Genomic DNA, 26,105 nt, shown 5'->3' on the forward strand with positions numbered 1-26,105 from the left:
GGGTCAATGAAGAACAACAACATTAATTTTGAGGCATTTATATTTTTTTTGTAGTGTCAATTTTTTAAAAAAACTAACACTTAGGTGCAAAATGGACAAAAATGTCCATGCCAAAAAACTGTCATAGAAATATGATTTCTTAATATTTTTTTCCACTTTCACTGATGTCAATTTTTTAACCAGCATCTGTTCTATCCATAGATATCAAACATTCATTAATTTTAAGAACTTTAACCCTTTAAATGCTGGTTTGTTTGCATAATGCCATAGGTGTTTTTTTTATGAAAAAAAAAAATAAAAATAGTAGTTTATTTTCATAAACTAAATGCTAAGCAGAATTTTTTTTCTTTGCTTATTAGATTCTTGGGTGGGTCAATGAAGAACAACAACATTCATTTTGAGGCATTTATATTTTTTTATGTAGTGTCAGATTTTTTACAAAAACTAACACTTAGGTCCATAATGGACAAAAATGTCCATGCCAAAAAACTGTCATAGAAATATTATATATTAATATTTTTTCCACTTTCACTGATGTCAATTTTTTAACCAGCATCTGTTCTATCCATAGATATCAAACATTCATTCATTTTCAGAATTTTAACACTTTACAAATCGGTTTCTTTACATCCTCGGCTTCTAATGCACCTGTGTGTTCACTGTCAGTGGGCAACACTAGCTTCAGAGCTTCCTCTGCTGAGTAGCGTCTCTTCAAACAATGAAATGATCAACCCCTCAAGCACCACATATTTATAGGTTTGGCTGTGAGGACACCTGTGTGAACTCAAACTTTGTATAAAATCTACCAGACTAAAAAATCAGCATTTTCTTGTGGTGAAAACTAAAACAATGTGTTTAGGGGCTTCTGAACTTCTACTTCAAATTCAAGCGTAACTTTTATCTCCGTACAAAAACAATAAGAAGTGAAAAAGTTCAATCAAGGGTTAAGATGCGGTTTGGTCAAAAGAGAAAAACCTCAAAGCCTTCTTTGACCTTTTTCATAGTTTTCACATGACCCTATGACCCTGCCAAGGGTGTGACTCATACATGGAGTGAGATTTTTGATTGCCAGTACGATATAATTTCTTTCAAACTAATTCCACACATTAAATTTTCAGTAAACACATGCAAACTACACTCTGACATCCTTACCAATATCCCCACACAATTATAGCTGCATTATTTTTCAAATTGACTCTATCATAGACTATAATATGCATAAGCAGAAAACTCAAATAAAGCGAGTATTTCTTTTATATGCCAAAATATGGCACAATCTAGTAAAAAATGGTAAAAATGTAAAATTTGAAGCCTTGCCGATAGAATGAATGCCTATTTGCAAATATTGTATCATTTTATAGTCAAATGGCCCTGGGTTAAAAAAATTGCAGTTTTAATGGGTTTCAATGTGGACATTTTTGTCCTTAAGGTCCTAAGTGTGAGTATTTTTTGTATGGAGGGTAAAATTGATTTTTTGAAGGAAATGAGGGTAAAATATTAAAATTCCAATAAAAATAAACACCTGAGCCAAAATTCATGTTGGCATTAACAAAGGCACACTTATAACAAAAAACAAAACTGAAATGGACAAAAATGTCCATAAGGATGCACAAGGGTTAAACATTGTTTAAAAAAAAAAAAAAAAAAGAATATTTCCAGCATTATTTGAATAAAATCTCAGGTTTTGACCGAGGACTCTGACTTAAAGCATGTTTTAGTACTGGCAAATTGATTAATCGCATCTAACAAGTTTATATATATATATATATATAGTGCTGTCAAATGATTAATCGCATCCAAAATAAAAGTTTGTGTTCGCATAACATTTGTGTACTGTGTATATTTATTATGTATATATAAATACACATGCATGTATTTATTTAAGAAATATTTGCATGCATATTTATATATATATAATTTATATTATATATAAATATATTTTTACATATTAATAATGTTAAATATATACATGCATGTGTGTGTATTTATATATATACACAATATACATATACACTACACATTTTATGCAAACACAAACTTTTATTTTGGATGCGATTAATCGTTTGACAGGACTATATATATATATATATATATATATATATATATATATATATATACACAAACTTTTGTGTTAGATGGTTAATCAATTTGACGGCACATGGTCCTTTTCCATTGTACTTTATATGTATAAAGGAAAGTACATTTATTTTACATCCACTTTTTTAATCACTTTTTGATTTTTGGAGTTTACTTGAATAGTCATGGTGCAGCATTATAAATGAATGTTTATGTTTTATGAAGATTTTATGATTAAAATAGTTTAAAGGGTTAGTTCACCCAAAAATGAAAATAATGTAATTTATTATTACTCACGCTCATGTCGTTCCACACCCGTAAGACCTTCGTTCATCTTCGGAACACAAATTAAGATATTTTTGTTGTTTTAACGCTCCGAAGCTTCCTGAAGCAGTGTTTTGAAATCGGCCATCACTATATAAGTCGTTATTTTGTTTTTTTGGAGCACCAAAAATATTCTCGTCGCTTTATAATATTAATATTGAACCACTGTACTCACATGAACTGATTTAAATATGTTTTTAGTACATTAATGGATCTTGAGAGAGAAATGTCATTGCTGGCTATGCAGGCCTGAGCCATCGGATTTCAACAAAAATATCTTAATTTGTGTTCTGAAGATGAACGAAGGTCTTACGGGTGTGGAACGACATGAGGGTGAGTAATAAATGACATTATTTTCATTTTTGGGTGAATTAACCCTTTAAGTATATCATGCAGAATGATAGTTATTATTTGTTTTTTTATGGCTGTTTTATTATCTTTATTTTGTGTTTTATACTAAAATGTTTTGGTACATTTATTTTTTTTAGTTTTAGTATTTTAAATAAACACATCAATGCCTTTAAGAAAAATATGAAGCACTTAAAACTATTTTGTGTTATTCATATTTTAAAGACTTCAAATTTTACAGTATGCTGTGTATCAAACTAAAACTAATGTAGTCATTATTGTTTTTAGTTTAGTTTGAAATTTTTTTCATAGAGATTATGTTTTTCGACAATGACCCTGTATGTCACGCTGCATACAGTCTATGTGCAGGACACGTCATGTCATCTCACCATTTGTATTTACCCCAGCATGACACTGACAGGTGCAGCTCTCAGATGAAACACCGCGGGGGCAGCAGTGAGTCAAAATGCCCCTCTAGACCAAAGATGCGCTTCACCTTTTGCTCTGCGCTGGAGTTTGCGGTCCCTAAAGACCACCATCTCTCACGTGACCAGTGTCATAGTACCCGTTCAATCTGCTCTCCATGTTTCAGCATTAAAACACCACACAAACGACTGAGTCTGAAATGAGAAGTTTATTGATGCACAGTAATGCGAATTACGCGCAATGACAGTATAATATAGACAGCAATGGAGCTAGACTACAACAAGTCACAGGTTGATTCTGTACATCGCCATCATATAGGTCACCGTTCTTCATAAAAAGACATTTTATTATTGTTCTTCACAGTCCTAGAATGACCTACAATAAGAATATATCGACATATCTAATTGGCAAATTAATTAGTATGTCTGGATAATAATAATAATAATAATAGTGTCCAACACAGTTCAACTTGAAAAAGAAAAAAAAAATCCAGGAATTTTTAAAAAATAAATAACAGTTTCGCCGTTTCGTCTGGGATCTTCTTTATAGAATCACAAAAAAAGTTTCTGGAGAAACACGCTGTAAAAATGTGGGCGCACAAAGACCTTACAAAAATAACAATATACCAAAAAACATTTGCTTCAAAAAGTTTATTTACACCGAGTTTTGAACGAATCAGTCCGGTCGGTTTGAATTCACTTCTTCTTCCCCGTTTTCCTGGCCGCTGTTTTGGGTTTGGGTTTCGCCGTTTTCACCTTCTTGGCTTTGCTCGCCTTGGCAGGTTTGGCCACCTTCGCCTTCTTGACAACTTTCTTGGCTTTGACAGGCGTTTTCTTCTTCTCCGCCACCTTCTTCACTTTCTTCTCAGCGGCTTTCTTAGTTTTCGCTGGGGATTTGGCCACTTTCTTGGGCTTGGGGGCTTTCTTGGGCTTGGCAGCGGCTTTGGCTGGCTTCTTGACTTTCACGGGTGCTGGTTTGGGTTTCTCTGGCTTCTTGACATCATCAGCTTTGGCCAGTTTGAAGGAGCCCGAAGCCCCGATGCCCTTGGTGTGGCGAAGGAGCCCGCTGGCCACCAAACGCTTCAGGGCGAGTTTGATCTGGGAGTCGGCGTTGTCTCCAACCTTGTAGTGGTTTTTCACGTACTTCTGGATGGACTGACGCGACGCGCCGCTGCGGCTCCGGTCGGCGGCGATGGCAGCTTTGATCATCTCAGAGTATTTGGGATGCGACGTCGCTTTCTTGGAGCTTTTCGCCTTCTTGGGCTTGGATGCGGGGGTAGCTGCCGTCTCAGCCATGGTCGGTCCTGGAGGATTTCAAACAAAAACAAAACCCAACTGTCAAAAAGTCTGTCACGAAGTTGTCTGAGAGGAAATTCTTGAGCAGCTGCTAAATTAGTGATAATTTATCAGATTAAATTACCTCAGTGTCACACCTTGGTCTTTGTTTAGTTTCGAAATTAAATATTTATTCAAATAATCCGCACGAAGTGCCGTTGAAAGTGTGTATATTATTCGCCTAAGTGCGCCTGTACTATATATGAAGCCTCCACGCGGACGTGATTGAGAACACCAACTGCCAGCAGCTGATCAAGCGGGCTTCCATGAAATCTGCGCGGGCTGGTTTGTGTTTCTTCCTCCTCGAACTGAGGCCGAATTCAGCCAGGCTCGTTCGGTACCGATCCTCCCAACGCCACGGTCCGAGAGGGGAGGCTTTGGGCTTCACGTTCGTGTGTCGTTTTATCCTGAATTCATTGAGCCATTAACTTTTTTTCCCGGAAAATCAGCTCAAACCGGCAAGCGCGGTGATGTATTTTGCAGAATTCACCTAAAATTAGCCCAAAACAACGGAACCGAGTCGGAAAACACCGAATGTATATGAAAGCCCCATCAACACACTGGAGGACAGGGTGGGTTTGATTCATATAAAACGTCGTTTTCGTTTTTAATAAGCTGAAGTAGTTGACGAACTAACACAGTCCGGCCACCGAGTCCGCGTGACGTTTCTCCGATTATTTATTGTTAAACCTTCTATAAATTAAATGTGCGCGAAATAAAGTGGCTCCCATATTGTGGGTCACATTCACACATTTCAAGAGGTGTCGGTGTAATGTATGAGCTATAGATCTAAACGATTAAAACGTTATAGTATATAAACCAGCAGCTCCTATGCTGGGTGTTCTGAGAGAAGAGCTCGGCTGTTAGGAAAGTTGCCAACGACCCAAAGACCAGCTTTACCGACCAGAACCCACCGGTACCATGGCCAGGTTAAACATATCGATCTGTGTATGCATTCCCGGTGGTTTAATGCGTTCTGGATCCGATTGACATATAAAGACTGTGATCAAACTGGGCTGGATGCTTTAAACGCTCGCGCATTCTTTTGTTATCTCTCTGTTGGCAGGGAAACGCGTATCCCGTCGGTTTGTTTTCCCTCATTTTTGCACCCTTCACTTATCAAGTCATCAATTTAGTTCAGGCTGTTATCGGGCTGATGCACAGTTATATTTCTATCGCTCCGGCTTGTTCTGTTATTCACATTTTCAGGCTGGATGGTGTTTCAGTCAGAACGCCATTTTGAATCTCTTCACTTTAAGGGTTTTCTCTTCACATCTACTGTAAACCCGCTTCACAGAACTTTTAATTAGACTGTCACATATTTGTGATTAAACTTAAGTTGATAAAGCACGTTAATAACCTTTTTTGTTTTAACTTTGCGCTCAAGTTGGCGATTGAGCGCGTGACGCTTTAACTCTCTCGCGCGCTGGCAGTTTTCTCTCATGAATGACATTCAAATGGAACATTATTTCGTTTTTGATTTTATAATAATATTAATTATTAGTTTCTGATAGTCAGCTGTGGACTCTTGAAGATGCGGTGTCTTTGTTACACTTGTATTGGATTGTAACAGAATTGCATCATATAGTAGGTATTAAGCACAATGCGCATCTCACACACCTGTGATGACTGTCTCTCACTGTTTCACACATTCCTGTGTGTGTGTGTGTGTGTGTGTGTGTGTGTGTGTCTGAGAGAGAGAGTTTGATACAGGCTAGTACGTAAAGCATCTCTTTGTGACGTAGTGTGACGTTTTGTAAGGTGTCTGCAGGTGTCTAGTGCTGAAAACAGCACCTTCCCTCAGTCTGTGCACACTCAACCCATGTCAGTTAGATAAATATACCTTATAGATAGATAGATAGATAGATAGATAGATAGATAGATAGATAAAGAAAAAGCAGACACAAGAGCTATATTGCATTATTCAGGAAATTCCATTCATGCATCATGGGGTTATTTCTAAACAAATCAATTTATGAATCTGTAATTGGGCACATGATGCAATGCATTATTTCTGTTATAATTTCATAAATAATAAAATGCATATTTACATAAAGTTAGCATTTTTGACTGAAAAGAACTGATTTTACTCATTATAGACTGCTGTGATGATGAAATGTGAAATTTGATTTCCGCTGACCTGGACAATGAACTCGGTGAGTTGCATCCATCACATTTTTCATTAGTAGGCCTATTATAATCATATAATATAATGGCACTAACCTAGTGTATTGAACACTGAATACTGTAGTTTCCTCCACATAAGGTCTGAATTATTGTATTTTGCTATTTAATATGCTGTAATTAACATTTTAAACATTTTTTCCCTGTCTAGGCACTGTATTAGACGAGCACTTACATCACAGCTATGCATGACGTCAGATATAAGGCAGCCGAGTCACTTGCAATACCTGTTAAATACGGTATGGTTTATGCATATCTACAGTACATGACAAAAGTGCAAAAAAGTTTTTATATTAAAAATATATGGTTTTGTGCATTATATGTTATGGAATTGCATATAAAGCTCAAAAGTATATCAATTTCTGGTCTGTTAAAAGTTAGTTATTAATAGCAGGTAAAATACATAAAATTACAGATTGACCTCCAGAATAGAATCTCTAAAAGAAAGCAGCATTATAAAGGACGCAAAGATTTTATAACACACTGGACCCTGCTAACTTAGACAATATAGTGAATTGATCAGGGGAGAAAAGTTGATGTTAAGGCTTATTATGGGATAAAAACTTTCTGATCACACTTGTATGTCTTTAAAATGTCCATTAAGAGAAATGTGTGCACACAAGTGTGGAATAAAAGTCTTTGTTTGGTGTATAGAAAATGACTTGCATAAGTTTCACCAGGAGAGGGCAGCACTGCTCTGTTCTGCTGCGTTTACTGTGTGAGGCATTTAATATAGGATATTAAAAATAATAATTTTCTCTCTCTAATTTCTCTCTCTAGTTTATTTAGTGTTAGTTTACTTACAAAACAACAAATCATAAATATGCATATAAATAAACTAAATGTGGCACCTGGTTATTTTGCTGACGTACTTTGATTCCACACCTCATAGTCAACGGCTAATGTGATTACTGAAAAATGATACTGATTGATGCTTTCTGGGTAAAACAGATTTCATGGGGTTTTATGCTCATTGATCAAGGTCAGCACTGTCTTATATTATGCTCCCAGCGTCGAAAGGTCATGAAGTTCATAAACATGAGGCCAGTAATGGATTGGTAGCACACAAGTATCAATAAGAATGAATATCCTGATTCACAAATGTCTGTCTGAGGACTCGCACTTTAGTTGATGAAGTGTCCGTCAGCGTCATTGATCCACCCTGAGACGCTGTAGTTGGTGTTACTGTAAATCACTGCATCATGCAGTTGGACAGCTCACCCGTCTCAATCACACCAGACATTTTCATGTAAATGATCATGGTCAGAGTATAAACAAAATTTTAGAAGAGACCAAGAAATGGTGAACCCACAAGATTGTGTTTTATTCCCATGTGATCTGTTAAATCACTAACAATTAGAGCGTGTTATTTAAACACTTCTGTCTAAGAAGTAAATCTGCATAATCAGTTTAGCTCCAGGTTAAAATCTGTCGTTGTTAGTGGTGATTTCTAAGGCTGGCATCACTGCATTGCTCCTAATTAGGGTTAGGGATTTGATAAACCCCTAACAATAAGTGATACATTTTGGTGTGTTGCTCGTCCCACACAGTTTGTTACAGAAACCCATATGGAAAAAAAGTATATTTTTTAACCCTTTTTTTAAAGTATAAACAATATATTTTTTCTGATTTTTTTTTTTTAATTTTCCAATATATATATATATATATATATATATATATATATATATATATATATATATATTATTATTTTTTATTTTTTTTAAAATATATGCTAAATATAAAGCTGTAAACTTTGGAAGCCCGTTTCTGCCACATTTATCTCAGAAATTTGTTTATATCTCAGAATTCTGACTTTTTTTCTCACAATTGTGAGTTATAAAGTCACAATTCTAGATATAAACTTCTATAATTGTGAGAAAAAAAAAGTCAGAATTGCGGGAAAATGTTTCACACAATTGTGAGTTTACATATATATCTCAAAATTGTGAGAAAAAAGTCAGAATTGCAAGGAAAAAAAGTCAGAATTGTGACTATATCATGCAATGCGAGTTTATATATCAGAATTCTGACTTATAAACTCGCAATTGTGAGAAAAAAAGTCAGAATTCTGAGATAAAAAGTCACAATTACTGTTTTTATTTTTCTATTTAGTGGCGGAAACGGGCTTCCATAGTTACGGAAGAGGATTAGGGCCAAGCAATAATAAAAAAATAAAACCATCTCGAGATTAAAGTTGTTAAATTTCGAGAAAAGCTCATTAAATTTCGAGAAAAAGGTCGAGATAAAATGTTGAGAATAAAGTCATTAAATTATGAGAAAAAACTCATTAAATTACGAGAACAAATTCATTAAATTATGAGAAAAATGTCGTTAAATTTCGAGAAAAAAGTCGAGATAAAATGTTGAGAATAAAGTTATTAAATTATGAGAATAAACTCATTAAATTACGAGAAAAAAAGTCGTTAAATTACGAGAATAAATTCGTTAATTTAATGACTTTATTCTAAATTACTTTTTTCTCGAAATTTAATGACATTTTTCTCATAATTTAACGAATTTGTTCTCGTAATTTAGTGACTTTTTTCTCGTAATTTAATGACTTTATTCTCAACATTTTATCTAGAATTTTTTCTCGAAATTTAACGAGTTTTTTTTCTCGTAATTTAACGAGTTTATTCTCAACATTTTATCTCGACCTTTTTCTCGAAATGTAACAACTTTTTTCTATATATACAGTATATATATATATATATATATATATATACTGTACACACACACACACACACCCACTTACACTTATGTATGAATGACACATAATAACAATAACAACATATATATATATATTTTATATATAAACAATAGGCCTATATATATATATATATATATATATATATATATATATATATATATATATATATATATATATATATTCTGGTTATTATTATATATTTTTAAGTTATTAGATAATTAATATTATATAAACGATGAAGTATTTACATATATATATATATATATATATATATATATATATATATACACACACACACACATATAGCCTATTTATATTACAGATATATAAAAAAAATGGCCAAAAAATTGAGGATTTAAAAAAAAATCTATTTTAGATATATATTTTTGTATATTTTTTAAAAACTTTTTTTTGTTGTTGTATGTAAATGAATAATATCTTAAATCAAATCAACGCAAGCTTTAAAATCACCAACAATTAGAGCGTATTGTCATACAGTCTTGTCTAAGCACAGCCTGTTTAGCCTCAGGTGAAAATCTGTTGAGATTTTTTACAGGCTTAATGCAAAGAATTGTTTTTTTTTTTTTACCAGTTTGGCTTCTTCCTAGTCTGAGTTGAGTCAATCTGAAACAAACTGTGCTAAAACTATGACCCAGATATCTAAGAAGAGCAGTATATTCACAGTACCACTACTGTTAACCAGACCAGATCCTCCCCATATGCAGTCCTAAAGATTTAAAAAGAATCCCACATTTTTGTACCACTTTTACAATAATAATCCTCTAAAGGGTCAAGAACATTTTGCTTCCATTAACATCTACTAATTACCTTTATTTATTCACACCATCATGAATAACACAGAGGCATTTTGGACTTTAGAGATTCATCTTTACATTTATTAGCAAAGTCCCCAGAGATAATAATTAAACCCAAATGACTTCATTAGTGTGTTGCAGTACATATGTGATCACCAGGATATTACAAGCACAAGCAGTGACTGAACAGCCTGAGTGTGTGTTTTAGGGTTTGTAGTATCTGCTGTGTGTGATTAATGTCTGATTTAGGAACCCTGAGTGCGCTTGCGCTGTGTGTGTGTGTGTGTATGTGTGTGTGTGCACTGCAGTGAACGTGTGTTAGTGTGTTTAGTCTCTCTTTAAGACTCCTGCAGGGTAGATGGAAAGCTGCAGCTCTTTGGACACGCCCCCCTCGTCTCTGATTGGCCGCAGCCCGCCGCCTCCTTCCCCTCCTTCATTGGTATTCAGGTAGTACAGTCTTTGTGGAGGACAGAGGGGAGAGAGGGCGAGAGGGAGAGATTTACATAGGTAAAGGCGATACGAGCACAACGAGACGGGCGAGCAGAGAGGGACGGAAGGGTAGAGGAAGGAAAGTGGAGGGAAAAAGAGACAGAAAGTGCATTGACTGCTTTTTAGCTGGATGGAAGCGGGTGCAAAAGTGCCATAAAGATCAATGGGTTCTGGATGGTGACTGGGACTTTGGATTTTAACCCAGCTGGGATCAACCAATCCTGGACTGAACCTCACTGGAGAGCGTCCTGCAGAAACACCACTGGCCCTTGCTAGAGTGCTTGCGAGGGGTCTCTCTCCCCACTGGGGAGGCGTGCCGCACAGACGGACGAACGGACCGCCGGCGCGCGTGTGTGTGTGTACGTGTCTCTGTGTGCGAATTCCCCCTATGTCCTTCTTTTTGTGGCTGTGTGTGCACCAGGGCCCAGTATATGGATAGAAGCTCTCTGTTTCAGCTCATACAAGAGCAGGTAAGCAGCAGCAGGTTGCTATGGTTACTGCATCCTCCTGTGCGTCGATGTGCATGTGTGTGCATGTGTTTCTAGGCCGATATGTAGCGAGATGGACAGTTGGAATGAATGAGTACGGGAGTGTGTGTGTGTGTGTGTGTGTGTGTGAGAGGTCCTTATGTTCAGTCAGTGGCTGTTACTCTAGTAGTAGTACACTAGACATCAGTGCTGGTACCGAAGATGCTCGACACACGCTTGGTTCTGTATATGCTAATATATGGAAATTACACTTATATGCATCCTATTTTATGTTTAAGTCTTATAGGCTGCATTTATTTGATCAAAAATTAATTTTGTAACTTAAAATTACTATTTTCTATTTGAATGCATAGCTTAATTTTCAGCATCATTACTCCAGTCTTCAGTGTCACATGATCCTTCAGAACATTATACATGTTATTACTGTCACTTTTGAGCAATTTAATGCATCATAGTGTTTATGTTTCAATATATTTCATATTTAAAGCAGCAAATGGCAGATATAAAATCCAAGGATGTGGCGATGCAGCTTTTTGGGTGTTTGTGACTTTCAAATCAGATCGGATTAATTCGGTTCAGTTCACTTGAGTTAGTTTGACTCGTTAGCACTTTTAACAGTATAGATTGTTCAGTTCAATTCAACTCGATTCCATTTAGATCAGTTATTAAACTTCATTATTGCTTTTGATAATATTTATTGTTAAAGAGGACCTATAATGCACCTTTTTCAAGATGTAATATATGTCTCTGGTGTCTCCAGAATGTGTCTGTGAAGTTTCAGCTCAAAATACCCCACAGATCATTTATTATAGCTTGCCAAATTTGCCCCTATTTGGGTGTGAGCAAAAACACGCCGTTTTTGTGTGTGTCCCTTTAAATGCAAATGAGCTGCTGCTCCCGCCCCCTTTCCAGAAGAGGGCGGAGCTTTAACAGCTCAACAACAACAAAGCTGGAGAATCTCACGCAGCCAAAATGAGGATTGTCAGTAACGGTGTTCAGCCTTACATTGTTCAAACCGGAGTCGACACTGATGGAGAGACTCAGGAAGAAGTTACAACTTTTAGACGTTTCTGAACGGTTAGTGGATAAATTTATGTAGTTGCTGTGGAGTTGATTCAACTCATCCACTAGCATGTGCCGTCATGTTCTAGTCTCTACCAGCCGTTTGTTCTTTCAGCATCGTAACTTTATTGTTTATGCTCAAACAGCAAACTAACTAAATCACATAACAGCTCATTTCAGTTAAATTAAATCGGTTTTTAACGATAACTGACAAACCTTTAAAGACAGACCTACTGTGAGCTACGAGGTTGTTAATCGATAGTATTTGCTTCTATTGAAGCCATTAGCTCACATTATTTTGACTTAATTTTAAAATAATCTTATTTAACAGCAGAATTCTTGGTGAAAAACTACATTACCCATAATGCTGTACAGAAAATTCCACCAATCAGAGAGTCAAAACATCTTGCCAAAAGGTCTTTAGCCCCACCCACTCCCATAAAGCACTGCAAATGACAATCAATCAATTTGCTCTCCCTATGCTTTCAAAATGTATTTATTCCATTTTTTGCAATAAACATGAAATAGATTGTTTTTATATATACTTAAATAATCAACATTTTTAAATGCGTATCTTTATATTTCTCCATCATTTTTAATCTGATTATGCTGTTTGCAATGCTTCATGGGATTGTAGTTTGTTCCCTCACTAAAGCTCTAAAGTCTTGTACCTTTTGTATTTTTAAAACTTTTTTGCTTCAAATCAAAGTTTTTAATGTTATGATTCACCTTGCAGCTGATTGTCTTGGTTCATGGCTTATAACGCTTTAAAATAACGCTTAAAACGTTTTGAAATCCCTATGGGAGAAATGAATGGAAAAATACTTCCGGAACCAGCGCCACTGAAAAAGTGGGCATGCACTGTTGCACTCTGTCATTTTAATATAGATATTTCAGTTCAGTTTCATTGGGGCTTTTAATAACACAGATCGTCTGGATAAGAACAGGAAAAACTCCTTCAGTGAAAGGAAGGAAGCCTTGGTAACCGAGACTCAAAGAGGAGACCCAGAAATACTCAAAACAAGTCATCATTGATCAGAAAAGAGCAGAGCACTTCAAGAGATTTAGTGCAAGCAACAGACACCAAGAAATACCACTGTGTTTAGTCATGAAATGACAAGATTTGTTTATTGCACATTGTTTTGTTTTATTCTTTTACCACCTGGCAGGTTACAACCAGTTTGTGTGCAAAAGAATGACTTATTATACCCTCAGTCTGACCTGCCAGCTTGCAGAACGCATTACTCTCTACATGCAGAAGTAGAAATTCAAGGAGGTCAGTGAGAACTTTTCAGTAAGAGCTCTCTGTTTGAACAGCTACATTACAAGGGGGTGCGAACATTGAGATGGTCTGGAGTTTTCTTGGCAAAACTAAAACCTGAAAGCTGGCAGTCCTGGCAGCTCAAATTGCATGATTTGCACTCAAAATTCATCAGGATTCGAACAACAGCTTGTTTGAATACATATGCATGAGTATATGCTAATTAGTTTCATTTTTGGAGCAAAAGCAGCTCCTCAGACAGAAATTTAAGGTTTTAAGGTGCTTGAATAAAGGTCACGCTTTCTGGTCTTGGTTTATAACTGCTTTGCATTGGTAATTCATCTGCAGTGGTAGTAGTTCAGTGTTCTCAACTGATTATTTCCCAACCTAAAATAATAAATAACATAAAATAACACTATATATATATATATATATATATAGACACACACACACACACATATGATTAATCAATCGCAATTAATCGCATCTAACATAAAGGTTTGTAAATATAGAATTTATGTATGTACATACATACACACCCACCCATATATATATATATATATACACACTTCATCTTTTATATATTATTATCTAATAACTATTTAAAAATAAATATAATAATAACCTGATTTTATATATATATATAATTGAATAGGCCTATTGTTTAAACACAAACCAGAAATATAGAAATATACTATTATTATTATATTATATATAGTTTAAAGAATGTATGAATTATGCATAATAATTATAATATGTCGAACTGATGTGTGGTTACTATTGTTGCACATAATTAAAGTTAGTGATTGGAACACTCCCCTTATTACAAGTTTAAACTATGATGCGTAAAATCATTCTAAACTATAGCAACCACATAGCAACGCCTGGCAACCATCTTAGAATCCTTGTGGCCACTTTATATATGCATTGTTGCTTTCTAAATAATTATTCATATAATAAATGTGTTTTCTCAAACTTCACAGAGCATGTATGTGAATTGTAAATGCATGCTGTATTTTTAAAGCAATAATTTGAGAATGCTGGAAGTTACACTAGGCAATATCAGTGTGTGTGAATGTGTGTGTGTTTGATTTTGTTGTCTAATCTATGCTGATGCTGAGAGATTAGGTTGATTGATGGATAGGGAAGGCAATCATTCAGTCGGAGGGGCAGAATTGATCTTTGCCTTGAGGGGACGAGGGACACACAGTCATCAGTTCAGTGTGTGTGTGTGTTTGTGTTGGTATGGTGTGGGTGTGTTTCATATGTTTTTACGTGTGCCGCGCTTCTGATTTTGCGTGTACAGTAAGTGTGTTCTCAGACGGAAGTGAGGCCTGACTGTTTTGTTGTGTCGAGTGGGTGTGTGTGTGTTAGTGTACATATGGTGTGAGTGTGTTGCGGCTACTGTGTGTTTTTGTGCAAAGGCAAGATGCTTAACCTTTCAGTTTATTATGATTTTTTTTATTTTCTGCTGTAGGAAGCAGTGCTGAGCTCAGACTATTTCTGGCTCTAATGCACACGCACACAGTTCACACGTGCAAACACACACACACACACATTCAACGCTGTGTGATAAACTGAATTAATGGAAGACAGCTCTAAATTACTGAATTACACAGTGTCTTCTCTCACTGACTGGAGTTCAGTTAGTGGTGCTTGTGAAGGTAAGCATTGCTATTGCTTATACTGAGTTTTAAAGGTTTGTTTAAATCATTAATCTTAAGTATTAAACTTTGAAAATCCTTTAGGCTTGAACCATATCTAGAGACTAGGGATGGGCGATGCCACTTATTTTCTTTTCGTTCTGATAACAAGGACTATTAAGTCAACTTTTTTAATTTATGAGTATAAACGGAGCCACTTAATTTTATATTTAAAAGCTATCCTTTTTAAAATATTTAATAGGACTTAACTCCAATTTATCAGTCTTCTGTTTTTGTTTATCATTTATTAAAAACAATTACATAACAAGTAATCATTTTCAATCATAATTATAATTAAGTCATAATAATTAATGCAATATTTAGCTTGAGATTTATTTAGTGCAGTATAATAATGACAGATGATGTAGTCATGTGACCAATCTGTGTTATTAAAAGCACCAATGAAACTGAACTGAAATAGAATCAGACAAAAACACAAAGGTACAAGACTACTTAACGGCTTTTGTGAGGGAAAGAACTACAATCCCATGAAGCATTGCAAACAGCATAATCAGATTAAAATGTAAAAATGTTGAATTTTTAACATTCAAATGTTGAATGTGTATATATAAACAAAATATTTTAAGTTTATTGCAAAATAGATTGACGTCATTCGCAGTGCTTCATGGGAGTGGGCGGAGCTAAAGAGATCTCTTGGCGTGTTTTTGCTGGTTTCGAAAGTCATTTCACTGGGCGACCATCTTTGAAAAGCCTCTCGGGCATGCAAGTGCAGCTTCTATCTCTTTGAATGGGGAAACATCAAATGCTGTTCGCCAAGATTTCGATTAAATTTCATATTTGAAATCACCAATGAAATCCGACAACAACTGTCTCATAAATTTTGTTTCTCAAATCATGACAAAAAATGGCATTTTAAGGCTGGATCAAGCTAACACGCATGCGCAGTCCTAAGCGCGCGTCTATAGGAAGTGTGCATCTGACTGTTTCTATAGGAACCGGAGCTTCTAATGGCTGCTGCAGTGGCGCGATGACTTCACCAATCGCCGATTGGCTCTTATTTAGAAGGCGGGACTTATTCCGCCATATTGTGTGTTGCACTTTCTCCCATTCAAAACAATACGAGTGATGCGTCTTGTGTTATTCTATAGTCTTTGTTTCGACTCTCTGATTGGTGGAACTTTCTGTACAGCATCATGGGTAATGTAGTTTTTCAACATGAATTCTGCTGTTAAACGATTATTTTAAAACTACGTTGAAATAATGCGGGCTGATGGCTTCAACAGAAGCAAATAATATCGATTAACAACCTCGTAGCTCACAGTAGGTCTGTCTTTAAAGATTTATAAGTTATCTTAAAGGGTTAGTTCACCCAAAAATGAAACTTCTGTCATTTATTACTCACCCTCATGACATTCCACACCTGTAAGTCCTTCGTTCATCTTCAGAACACAAATTAAGATATTTTTGTTGAAATCCGATGGCTCAGTGAGGCCTGCATAGACAGCAATGACATTTCTTCTCTCAAGATCCATTGATGTACTAAAAACATATTTAAATCAGGTCATGTGAGTACAGTGGTTCAATATTAATATTATAAAGCGACGAGAATATTTTTGGTGCGCCAAAAAAGCAAAATAACGACTTATAGTCGTTATTATAGACTTATAGTACATATAGTGATGGCCGATTTCAAAACACTGCTTTATTAAGCTTCGGAGCATTATGAATCTTTTGTGTCGAATCATGATTCGGATCGCGTGTCAAACCGTAAAACTGCTGAAATCACGTGACTTTGGCGCCCCGAACCGCTGATTCGATACACTGATTCATAACGCTCCGAAGCTTCCTGAAGCAGTGTTTTGAAATCGGCCATCACTAAATAAGTCGTTATTTTGTTTTTTTGGCGCACCAAAAATATTTTTGTTGCTTTATAATATTAATATTGAACCACTGTACTCACATGAACTGATTTAAATATGTTTTTTAGTACATTAATGGATCTTGAGAGAGGAAATGTCATTGCTCCCTATGCAGGCCTGAGCCATCGGATTTCAACAAAAATATCTTAATTTGTGTTCCGAAGATTAACGAAGGTCTTACGGGTGTGGAACGGCATGAGGGTAATAAATGACATTATTTTCATTTTTGGGTGAACTAGCCCTTTAAAAATAAATTTCCCTATAGAGAAAATGAATGGAGTGTTTATTTCCGGAACCCAACTGTTGTGCTCTATAGACCTACTATGGATCCTATAATGCTTCCCATACTACACAACTATTTACCAACACTATTTTGTTCACTTTTACATATTATTTTTCATATTAAATAAGTTGAAAAGCACAACCGCCGCATAGCAACACCCTGGCAACCACCCACAACAACGCAGAATCGTGACAGCAACGTTTTGCACAGTCAACATTTTGATTAGAAGATGTAAAAATCTTGTTATATTTACGGTGTGTGTGTGTGTGTGTGTGTAAGCAGTATTTGCTTTGGCACCAGCTGTTCGGTGAGAAAGAGGGCAGTTGACAGTTGGATTGCTGCACCATATTTAGCATTATATTTGCATAAAACAGCAGCAGTTCGTCCTCTAAGACTCTTCCTCCATGAGCAGCTGCATTGATAGAATAGAAAAGAACTGTATAGGCCTCGTGTTTCTCAGATGTTCCTCCTGAGAAAAAGACTCCAGTAATGTGTCTCCTCTAGAGTTTCTCAATACATCTTTTCCAGATCAAATGATATGAGTTGCTACAAGATTTCTATTTCAAATTTTCAAACCATGGTATTTGTCAAAGTAATATCATATTTACCGTGGTACCGCGGCCCCAGTGCTGTTTTGTAAGGGTTACAGTGTAAACCTAAGATCATTTGTGATGAGAAAGCTGACATATTTTACTATTAACACCATATCATTGCTCAGATGTTTCTGCGCTCAGCCATATGGTGTGTATTTTCAGAAACCATGGCAACAGTAAGGCTCTTTTTAGCACACTTAGCGAACGACAGGCTTTGTTCTCGCACATGTAATCAATGAACGGGCCATCAGGTGCTTTCAGGACAGCTCCAGCTCAGAGACGTGACCCCTGATGATTGGCACAGCTGGGAAACAGATGTTGTTCAGCCTTTAGTGATTACTGTGTTCAGATATCATGATATTTACATGGTAGATGTGTGGTTGTGCTGTGGTTTGTTTTGGCGCTCGTTTGTTGGTGATTTGTGTACATGATCATGTGGTGTGTGAGGTGACAGAACTAGATCAGTCGCTGGCGGTGACACACACACACACACACACACACACACACTGTGTCACTCTTTCTCAGGGTGACACGTTGGTAATTTGTAACCATGGTGACACGGCAGCGGCTCTCCTCTGTGCTGAATCGCCTCAGTAAATGATTCTTTCACTTCCATCCTTCTCTCCACATGTGTCTGCTGCTCTCATCCCTCCATCCTTCATCCTCCGCTCATTACACAGACCCCTCAGACTCACTCGCTCTCCTTCCTCTTCCTCTTTCTCCAGTCTGTTTCTACATCATTACAGGCAAGAAGATCATTTATTCTTTCTTTCTTTCTTCTTTCCTTCCTTCCTTCCTTCCTTCCTGTTCGTTCTTTCTTTCTTTCTTTCTTTCTTTCTTTCTTTCTTTCTTTCTTTCCTTCCTTCCCTTTCCTTCCTTCCTTCCTGCCTGTTCTTTCTTTCCCTCCTTCTTTCCTTCTTTCCTTCCTTCCTGTTATTTGTCCTTCCTTCCTTCCTTCCTGTTCTTTCTTTCCTTCCTTCCTTCCTTCCTTCCTTCCTTCCTTCCTTCCTTCCTTCCTGTTATTTGTCCTTCTTTCTTTCTTTCTTTCTTTCTTTCTTTCTTTCTTTCTTTCTTATCCTTCCTTCCCTTTCCTTCCCTTCCTTCCTTCCTACCTGTTCTTTCTTTCCCTCTTTCTTTCCTTCCTTCCTTCCTTCCTGTTATTTGTCCTTCCTTCCTTCCTTCCTTCCTTCCTTCCTTCCTGTTCTTTCTTTCTTCTTCCTTCCTTCTATTTTCCTTCCTTCCTTCCCTTTCCTCCTTTCTTTCTTTCTTTCTTTCTTTCTTTCTTTATCCTTCCTTCTCTTTCCTTCCTTCCTTCCTTCCCTTTCCTCCTTTCTTTCTTTCTTTCTTTCTTTTTTTTTCTTTCTTTCTTTCTTTCTTTCTTTCTTTCTTTCTTTCTTTCTTTCTTTATCCTTCCTTCTCTTTCCTTCCTTCCTTCCTTCCTTCCCTTTCCTCCTTTCTTTCTTTCTTTCTTTCTTTCTTTCTTTCTTTCTTTCTTTCTTTCTTTCTTTTCTTCCTTCCTTCCTTCCTTCTTCTTCCTTCCTTCCTGTTATTTGTCCTTCCTTCCTTCCTTCCTGTTCTTTCCCTCCTTCCTTCCTTCTTCCTTTCTTTCTTTCTTTCTTTCTTTCTTTCTTTCTTTCTTTCTTTCTTTCTTTATCCTTCCTTCTCTTTCCCTCCTTCTTTCCTTCCTTCCTTCCTTCCTGTTCTTTCTTTCTTCTTTCCTTCCTTCCTTCCTTCCTTCCTTCCTGTTATTTGTCCTTCCTTCCTTCCTTCCTTCCTTCCTTCCTTCCTTCCTTCCTTCCTGTTATTTGTCCTTCCTTCCTTCCTTCCTTCCTTCCTTCCTGTTCTTTCTTTCTTTCTTTCTTCTTTCTTTCTTTCTTTCTTTCTTATCCTCCTTCCCTTTCCTTCCTCCTTCCTACCTTTCTTCTTTCCCTCCTTCTTCCTTCCTTCCTTCCTTCCTTCCTGTTATTTGTCCTTCCTTCCTTCCTTCCTTCCTTCCTTCCTTCCTTCCTTCCTGTTATTTGTCCTTCCTTCCTTCCTTCCTTCCTTCCTTCCTTCCTTCCTTCCTTCCTTCCTTCCTTCCTTCCTTCCTTCCTTCCTTCCTTCCTTCCTTCCTTCCTTCCTGTTCTTTCTTCTTTCTTCTTTCTTTCTTTCTTATCCTTCCTTCCCTTTCCTTCCTTCCTTCCTTCCTTCCTACCTGTTCTTTCTTTCCCTCCTTCTTTCCTTCCTTCCTTCCTTCCTGTTATTTGTCCTTCCTTCCTTCTTCCTGTTCTTTCTTTCCTTCCTTCCTTCCTTCCTTCCTGTTATTGTCTTATAACTTTCTTTCTTTCTTTCTTTCTTTCTTTCTTTCTTTCTTTCTTTCTTTCTTTTTCTTTCTTTCTTTCTTCTTTCTTTCTTTCTTTCTTTCTTTCTTTCTTCTTTCCTTCCTTCCCTTTCCTTCCCTTCCTTCCTTCCTACCTGTTCTTTCTTTCCCTCTTTCTTTCCTTCCTTCCTTCCTGTTATTTGTCCTTCCTTCTTTCCTTCCTTCCTTCCTTCCTTCCTGTTCTTTCTTTCTTCTTTCCTTCCTTCCTTCCTTCCTGTTATTTGTCCTTCCTTCCTTCCTTCCTTCCTTCCTTTCTTTCTTTCTTTCTTTCTTTCTTTCTTTCTTTCTTTCTTTCTTTCTTTCTTTCTTTCTTTCTTTCTTTCTTTCTTTATCTTCTTCTCTTTCCTTCCTTCCTTCCTTCCTTCCTTCCTTCCTCTTTCTTTCTTTCTTTCTTTCTTTCTTTCTTTCTTTCTTTCTTTTTCTTTTTTTTCTTTCTTTCTTTCTTTCCCTATCTTCCCTTCCTTCCTTCCTGTTATTTGTCCTTCCTTCCTTCCCTCCTTCCCTCCTGTTCTTTCTTTCTTTCTTTCTTTCTTTCTTTCTTTCTTTCTTTCCCTATCCTCCCTTCCTTCCTTCCTTCCTGTTTTTTCTATCTTCCTTCCTTCCTTCCTTCCTTTCTTTCTTCCTCCCTTCCTTCCTTCCTCCCCTCCTTCACATCATTTTCTTCCATCCTTTTCCTTAAATTCCCTAATTTCCTTCCTTTTTTCCCTCCCTTTCTTTCTTCCTTTCTCTTTCTACCTTGTTCCCTTTCTTCCTTTCCTTCCTTTTCCTCTTTTACCCATCTGCCCTCTGAAATTTAAATATAGCATACAGAAGTAATTCAGAGTAAACACAGACAGCAAAAATAGCCGTGTGTGTTCTCCTGGGTTGTCTTTCCTGTTTGGATCTAGTAGGGAAATGCTTCAGGCTGATAGTTGCACACAAACTCACACAACAATAGTTACAGAATCTTTGACTGTGTGTGTGTGTGTGTGTGACAGACAGATGAATTGTGCAGAATGACTATGTTTGAGTCACAACCGCAGTTCCTCGAACTAACCGTATGTATCCATGTTAAAGAGGTCATATCATGGAAAACAGGATTTTCTCTTTTTCTTGCTCAAACAGTTTGATGCACTATAAAGACATCTTGCTGTTATTCTGTATGTTTATTCATCACAGATTCACTCACATCAGCTAAATGATTTCATTGCTCACCCACTGGGAGTCATTCCAGTTGTTCTTTAGCGTAATGTTGAATCATACTGTTAAATTTTGATCACATGGTTTTTGTAGAACAAATAAACAAGCAAATGCAAATGTTTATTTTGTGTGTTTTGTGTAATAAATGCATGTTAGTCCTGAATGTTTACTGTATGTGCATGCATATAAACTAATCATGTGTCTCTTCTCTTTCTGTTCAGCTGGACCCAGAGCAGACTGGTTTTATAGCAGTGGAAAATTTCACCAGTCTAGCTGAGCACCATGAGTTACAGCTGGACCCCAGTAAACTGGAGATGCTGCTGGCACTGGTACAGAGCAACGAACACGGACACGTCTGCTACCAGGAACTCATAGAACTGGTGAGCCGCATGCATGCAACTTCCAGAAGTCAGTTTTTTTGATACATCCGCTAAGAGTTGTGTTTACAAGTTACTAGGCATGCACTACAGACATGGATTGACATTCATATGGAGTCATGCAGTACTCACTGATAAACTAGATATCCACAATTGTTCTGCTTTGATTTCTGAGATACAGTACTGTTCAAAAGTTTTTGGAAAGAAGTCTCTTTGTCTCACCAAGGGTGCATTTAATTAACCAGTACTAGATTAAAATAATTGTTTTCTATTTGAATATATTTTAAAATGCAATTTATTCCTGTGATCAAAGCTGAATTTTCAGCATCATTACTCCAGTCTTCAGTGTCACATGATCCTTCAGAAATCATTCTAATATGCTGATTTGCTGCTCAAGAAACATTTCCAATTATTATCAATGTTAAAAACAGTTGTGCTGCTTCATATTTGTGTGGAAACTGTGATACTTTTTTTTCAAGATTCTTTGATGACTAGAAAGTTCAATAGATCAGCATTTATTTGAAATAGAAATATTTTGTAACATTATAAATGTTTTTACTGTCACTTTTGATTAATTTAATCACAAATGTCTTTTTAAAAAATCTTACTGACCCCAAAACTTTGAACTGTAGTGTATATACGGTTTTATTTTTATTTAAAATTTAGTGATCCATTTAACTGTGTTTGTGTTTGTGCTCATGCAACCGTATAGATTCCTGATGCACAAATATCGAGTGTGACATTTGATTGTCATGCTGTTTCAGTGAGACCTGGATGAACGCTGTTTGCGTATATATGTGTATTCATGAATGAAAAGCTCTTCCCACAGTCAATAATAGACTGCAGGTCTCAGCTCTGTAATTGCTGTACCTCCACGTGCTTCCTTTACAAATCCAGACGTGTTCCTCTCAGGACCTTGTTCACTCTCTCACTCTTGATACGAGGGGGCGTAAGTGTTTTCACTCTGGCACAGACAGTTGAATCAATTTTGCCGCAGGCTCTTTTAATACACACACACACACACACACACTCACATGACTGCGGTGGTCTGTGTTGACAGTTTTGGTGATCTAGCTAGACTCATTCAGAGATGTGATACGAACCCTCATGTTATCGTGCACAGATGCTTTGCACTTTCTGGACTTCAAGACATACGATGATTTAAAATCATGTTCTACAGGAAGAGAGACTGAGACTGAGGCGGAGAGAAAGCAATGGATTTAAAAGGATTTGGGTGAAGTGTAAATCTGGGGCATGAGGGAGATGAAGGAAACAGGGAAAAGAAAAAGAGAGTGTGAGAAATCCTGCATACATAGAGTAATCTGTAAGAAAGTCACAGTTTTAAACTGGTACATGTCTCTGATTGTCTGTGCATGTGTGTGTGGCTATTGTGACGTCTGTTAAAGAGTGTATATACACGAAATCACACACAAATACACTGCAAAGAATGTTTATATTTGGAAAACTCATTAAAATGCTTAATTTAATTAACTGTAAGTCATCATATCATGATGAAAAATTATATATTTTTAAAGACAGTACATGTAATAAATATATAATAATGTTGGTCAAATAATGTTTTAGATGTAAAATAGTAAATAAATTAATAATTAAATATTAAAATGTGGCTATTGTGAGGTTTGTTTAAGAATGTATATGCACAATCACAAAATAAACACACTAAAAAATGTTAGCAATTTTTATATTTGGAAAATTCATATTAAAATACTACATTTAATTGATTAACTGTAAGTCATCATATCATATATATGGTGAAAAATTATAGAATTTAAAAGACAGTAAATGTAATAATCAAATATTGGTCAAATAATATTTTAAATATAAAAATAGTAAATAAATTGATAATTAAATATTAAAATGTGGCTATTATGAGGTCTGGATATACACAATCACATGCAAATACACCATAAAGAATTGTTATATTTGGAAAACTCATATTAAAACGGTCAATTTAATTGAATAACTGTAAGTCATCATATCATATATGGTGAAAATTATATATTTTAAAAGACATTACATGTAATAATATTGGTCAAATGACGTTTTAGATATAAAAATAGTAAATAAATTGATAATTAAATATTAAAATGTGGCTATTGTGAGATCTGATTAAAAGTGTATATACACATAATCGTAATTTTTATATTTGGAAAAGTCATATTAAAATACTCAATTTAATTGATTAACCTAATTGCAAGTCATCGTAACATATATGGTGAAAATGTATATATTTTAAAAGAGTACATGAAATAATCATAATATTTTAGATATAAAAATAATACATAAATGAATTAATAATTATATATTAAAATAAAATTAATAAAAATAATAAATATTATATGAAATAACATTATTAAATGCATGTATTTTATTTTATTGTTACTTATTTATACCTTATACTTTATGTAGGACGCATTGCCAGAAGTCCTTGAGAGATTCATCAAGTTTGTTTAAATTTTAATTTAAAAATTGTTGCTAGTTATGTGTATTAGAGTCTTTTATACACTTTGTTATTTAGTTAATGTTTATAGCATTTTTTAGTGCCATGTGATTGTGTTTGTTGGTCTATGAATACATTTTGCCCACAGTTGCTGAAAAGGCCATTTTAATAAACTATAACTCATCCTATGGTCTACTGTTGATGCATTTGTGTTATTATGGAGGTTATAAATATATTTATATTTTTTATTGAGCAGATTAGTGTGGTTCAATTAAGTTTAGGTTTTTATATAAACATCATTTAATGATGTGTGATCATAAAGTGTGTAAGATACAGTACTGTCACCCTGAAGTGTGTTGTTACTGTATTTCTACAGCGTATACATGCCATAAACACACAGATGCACATATGTTAAGCAAACCATTCAGCATAAAAATTACACAGCTTCACTCTCTGTCTCTCTCAGCTGAACAGCAAGCGTTCCAGTAGTTTTCGCCGAGCCATTGCAAATGGGCGTCGCACGCTGCAGCGAGAGATCCTATTGGATGAGACGGGGCTGGGCGTGTACAAGCGCTTCGTGCGCTATGTGGCCTATGAGATTCTGCCATGCGAGACGGACCGCCGATGGTACTTCCATCAGAACAGACTCTGCCCACCTCCTGTGTTCATGGCCATCATAACCATTGTACAGGTACACCTCACTGAACTCTTGAGCTGCTATATGGCTCTTTGTACTTTAGGTTGCACTATAGGTTCATCAGCTCAGGTCATGTGTTTGACAACGCCAACATTCACTGACAACGCGTCGACAGACAAGACAAAGCAGGTTACTTTTGATTTGAAACAAAGTCTCAAATTTTGTAATTTTTAAAGAAATTTAAACAATAAATACTGTTTGAGGCTCATCTCTTCCTACTAGTTCATTTTTAGCATCAAATAAACATGAATGAACATGAGAAGGAATGTTGTTCCAACCACGGAAAAATGTCAGTACACCATTTTTCAAATTCAAGTCGTTAATCTACTAACTCACCTGACTGCTTTTATCAGACAAAATGGGGGATTCGGCGTTATGATTGGTTAGATCGCCTGTCAATCAAACTCCTGCCAAAATGTCTCAAATTTGAAACTCAAATTTCTAAGGCCTCTAAATTATCAACATGACCAAATCTTTGGTGAAAACCTGTTGTACACAATCAACTAATGTCCTTTTAGTATAAATTTAAAAATGTCCCCTTCAGGTAGTGATACATGGGTCTTTTTGCTGTGAAAGAAAACATAATAAAAAATTTTAATATTTTTAGTTATATTTCAAGATGAACACTTACTGGCCTGAAGCAACTTAGGTGTACTTGATTGTTCATACATCTTGTTAAAATGTATGTATCTTTTGAGGAACGTTTATTTGTTGATCTCTCAATCATCATTGTATTGCACTGAATTTTATGTTTTGCCGCCACAATAAAAACTACAGAGCTTTGATCATAAAACTAAGCATTTAAATATCATCTTACCAAGATAATATTTTTGGGAGATATAGAGTGACAACTGATATTTACATGTATTTTATGTAAATAGTCTCTATACTGTTATAAAGATGGGATTGATTTACATTACAAGCTATCAGAATTTCATCTTACATTTTGGCCATATAAATATCAGCATATTGCATATTTTTTGCTCGGTTTGTGTTTTTTTCCTCCTTGATTATGATCTCCATATTCTCTTATGATACTATATGGGCCATAAAAGC

The 26,105-nt window shown here is 35.8% G+C and overlaps 2 protein-coding genes across 8 annotated transcripts in view; one reads left to right on the forward strand and one right to left on the reverse strand.

Annotated features, from left to right (window-relative positions):
* Positions 1-3,363: 3,363 nt before the first annotated feature.
* Positions 3,364-4,744, reverse strand: LOC125257807 (histone H1.0-B). The gene is made up of 2 exons (XM_048174533.1): positions 4,594-4,744; positions 3,364-4,477 (listed from the first exon to the last, which is right to left on the reverse strand). Exon 2 carries the CDS (start codon positions 4,467-4,469, stop codon positions 3,870-3,872), a length of 600 nt encoding a protein of 199 aa, XP_048030490.1. The 5' UTR covers positions 4,470-4,477; positions 4,594-4,744; the 3' UTR covers positions 3,364-3,869.
* Positions 4,745-4,894: 150 nt separating this feature from the next.
* Positions 4,895-26,105, forward strand: part of rhbdl1 (rhomboid, veinlet-like 1 (Drosophila)) — a 35,090-nt gene continuing 13,879 nt past the window's right edge. For 3 of the 7 annotated variants that reach the window (XR_007182458.1, XR_007182459.1, XM_048174528.1), the window contains exons 1-5: positions 4,895-6,095; positions 6,608-6,664; positions 6,844-6,931; positions 21,736-21,894; positions 24,819-25,043. Coding sequence is in view for 5 of the 7 variants with exons in the window: in XM_048174528.1 (XP_048030485.1) it covers positions 6,881-6,931; positions 21,736-21,894; positions 24,819-25,043 (435 nt within the window). In the remaining 2 variants the exon portion in view is untranslated. Of the gene's footprint in view, positions 6,100-6,607; positions 6,665-6,843; positions 6,932-10,454; positions 11,177-21,735; positions 21,895-24,818; positions 25,044-26,105 lie in introns of those variants that run through there. The other 4 variants (XM_048174529.1, XM_048174530.1, XM_048174531.1 and 1 more) reach the window with 4 other exon arrangements.

This window comes from Megalobrama amblycephala, linkage group LG22, assembly GCF_018812025.1.
Source record: "Megalobrama amblycephala isolate DHTTF-2021 linkage group LG22, ASM1881202v1, whole genome shotgun sequence".
Classification (NCBI taxonomy): Eukaryota; Metazoa; Chordata; class Actinopteri; order Cypriniformes; family Xenocyprididae; genus Megalobrama; species Megalobrama amblycephala.

Excerpts from the sequence above, each read along its gene's own strand:
- LOC125257807 (XM_048174533.1), bottom strand. The coding sequence starts at position 4,469 with ATGGCTGAGACGGCAGCTACCCCCGCATCCAAGCCCAAGAAGGCGAAA.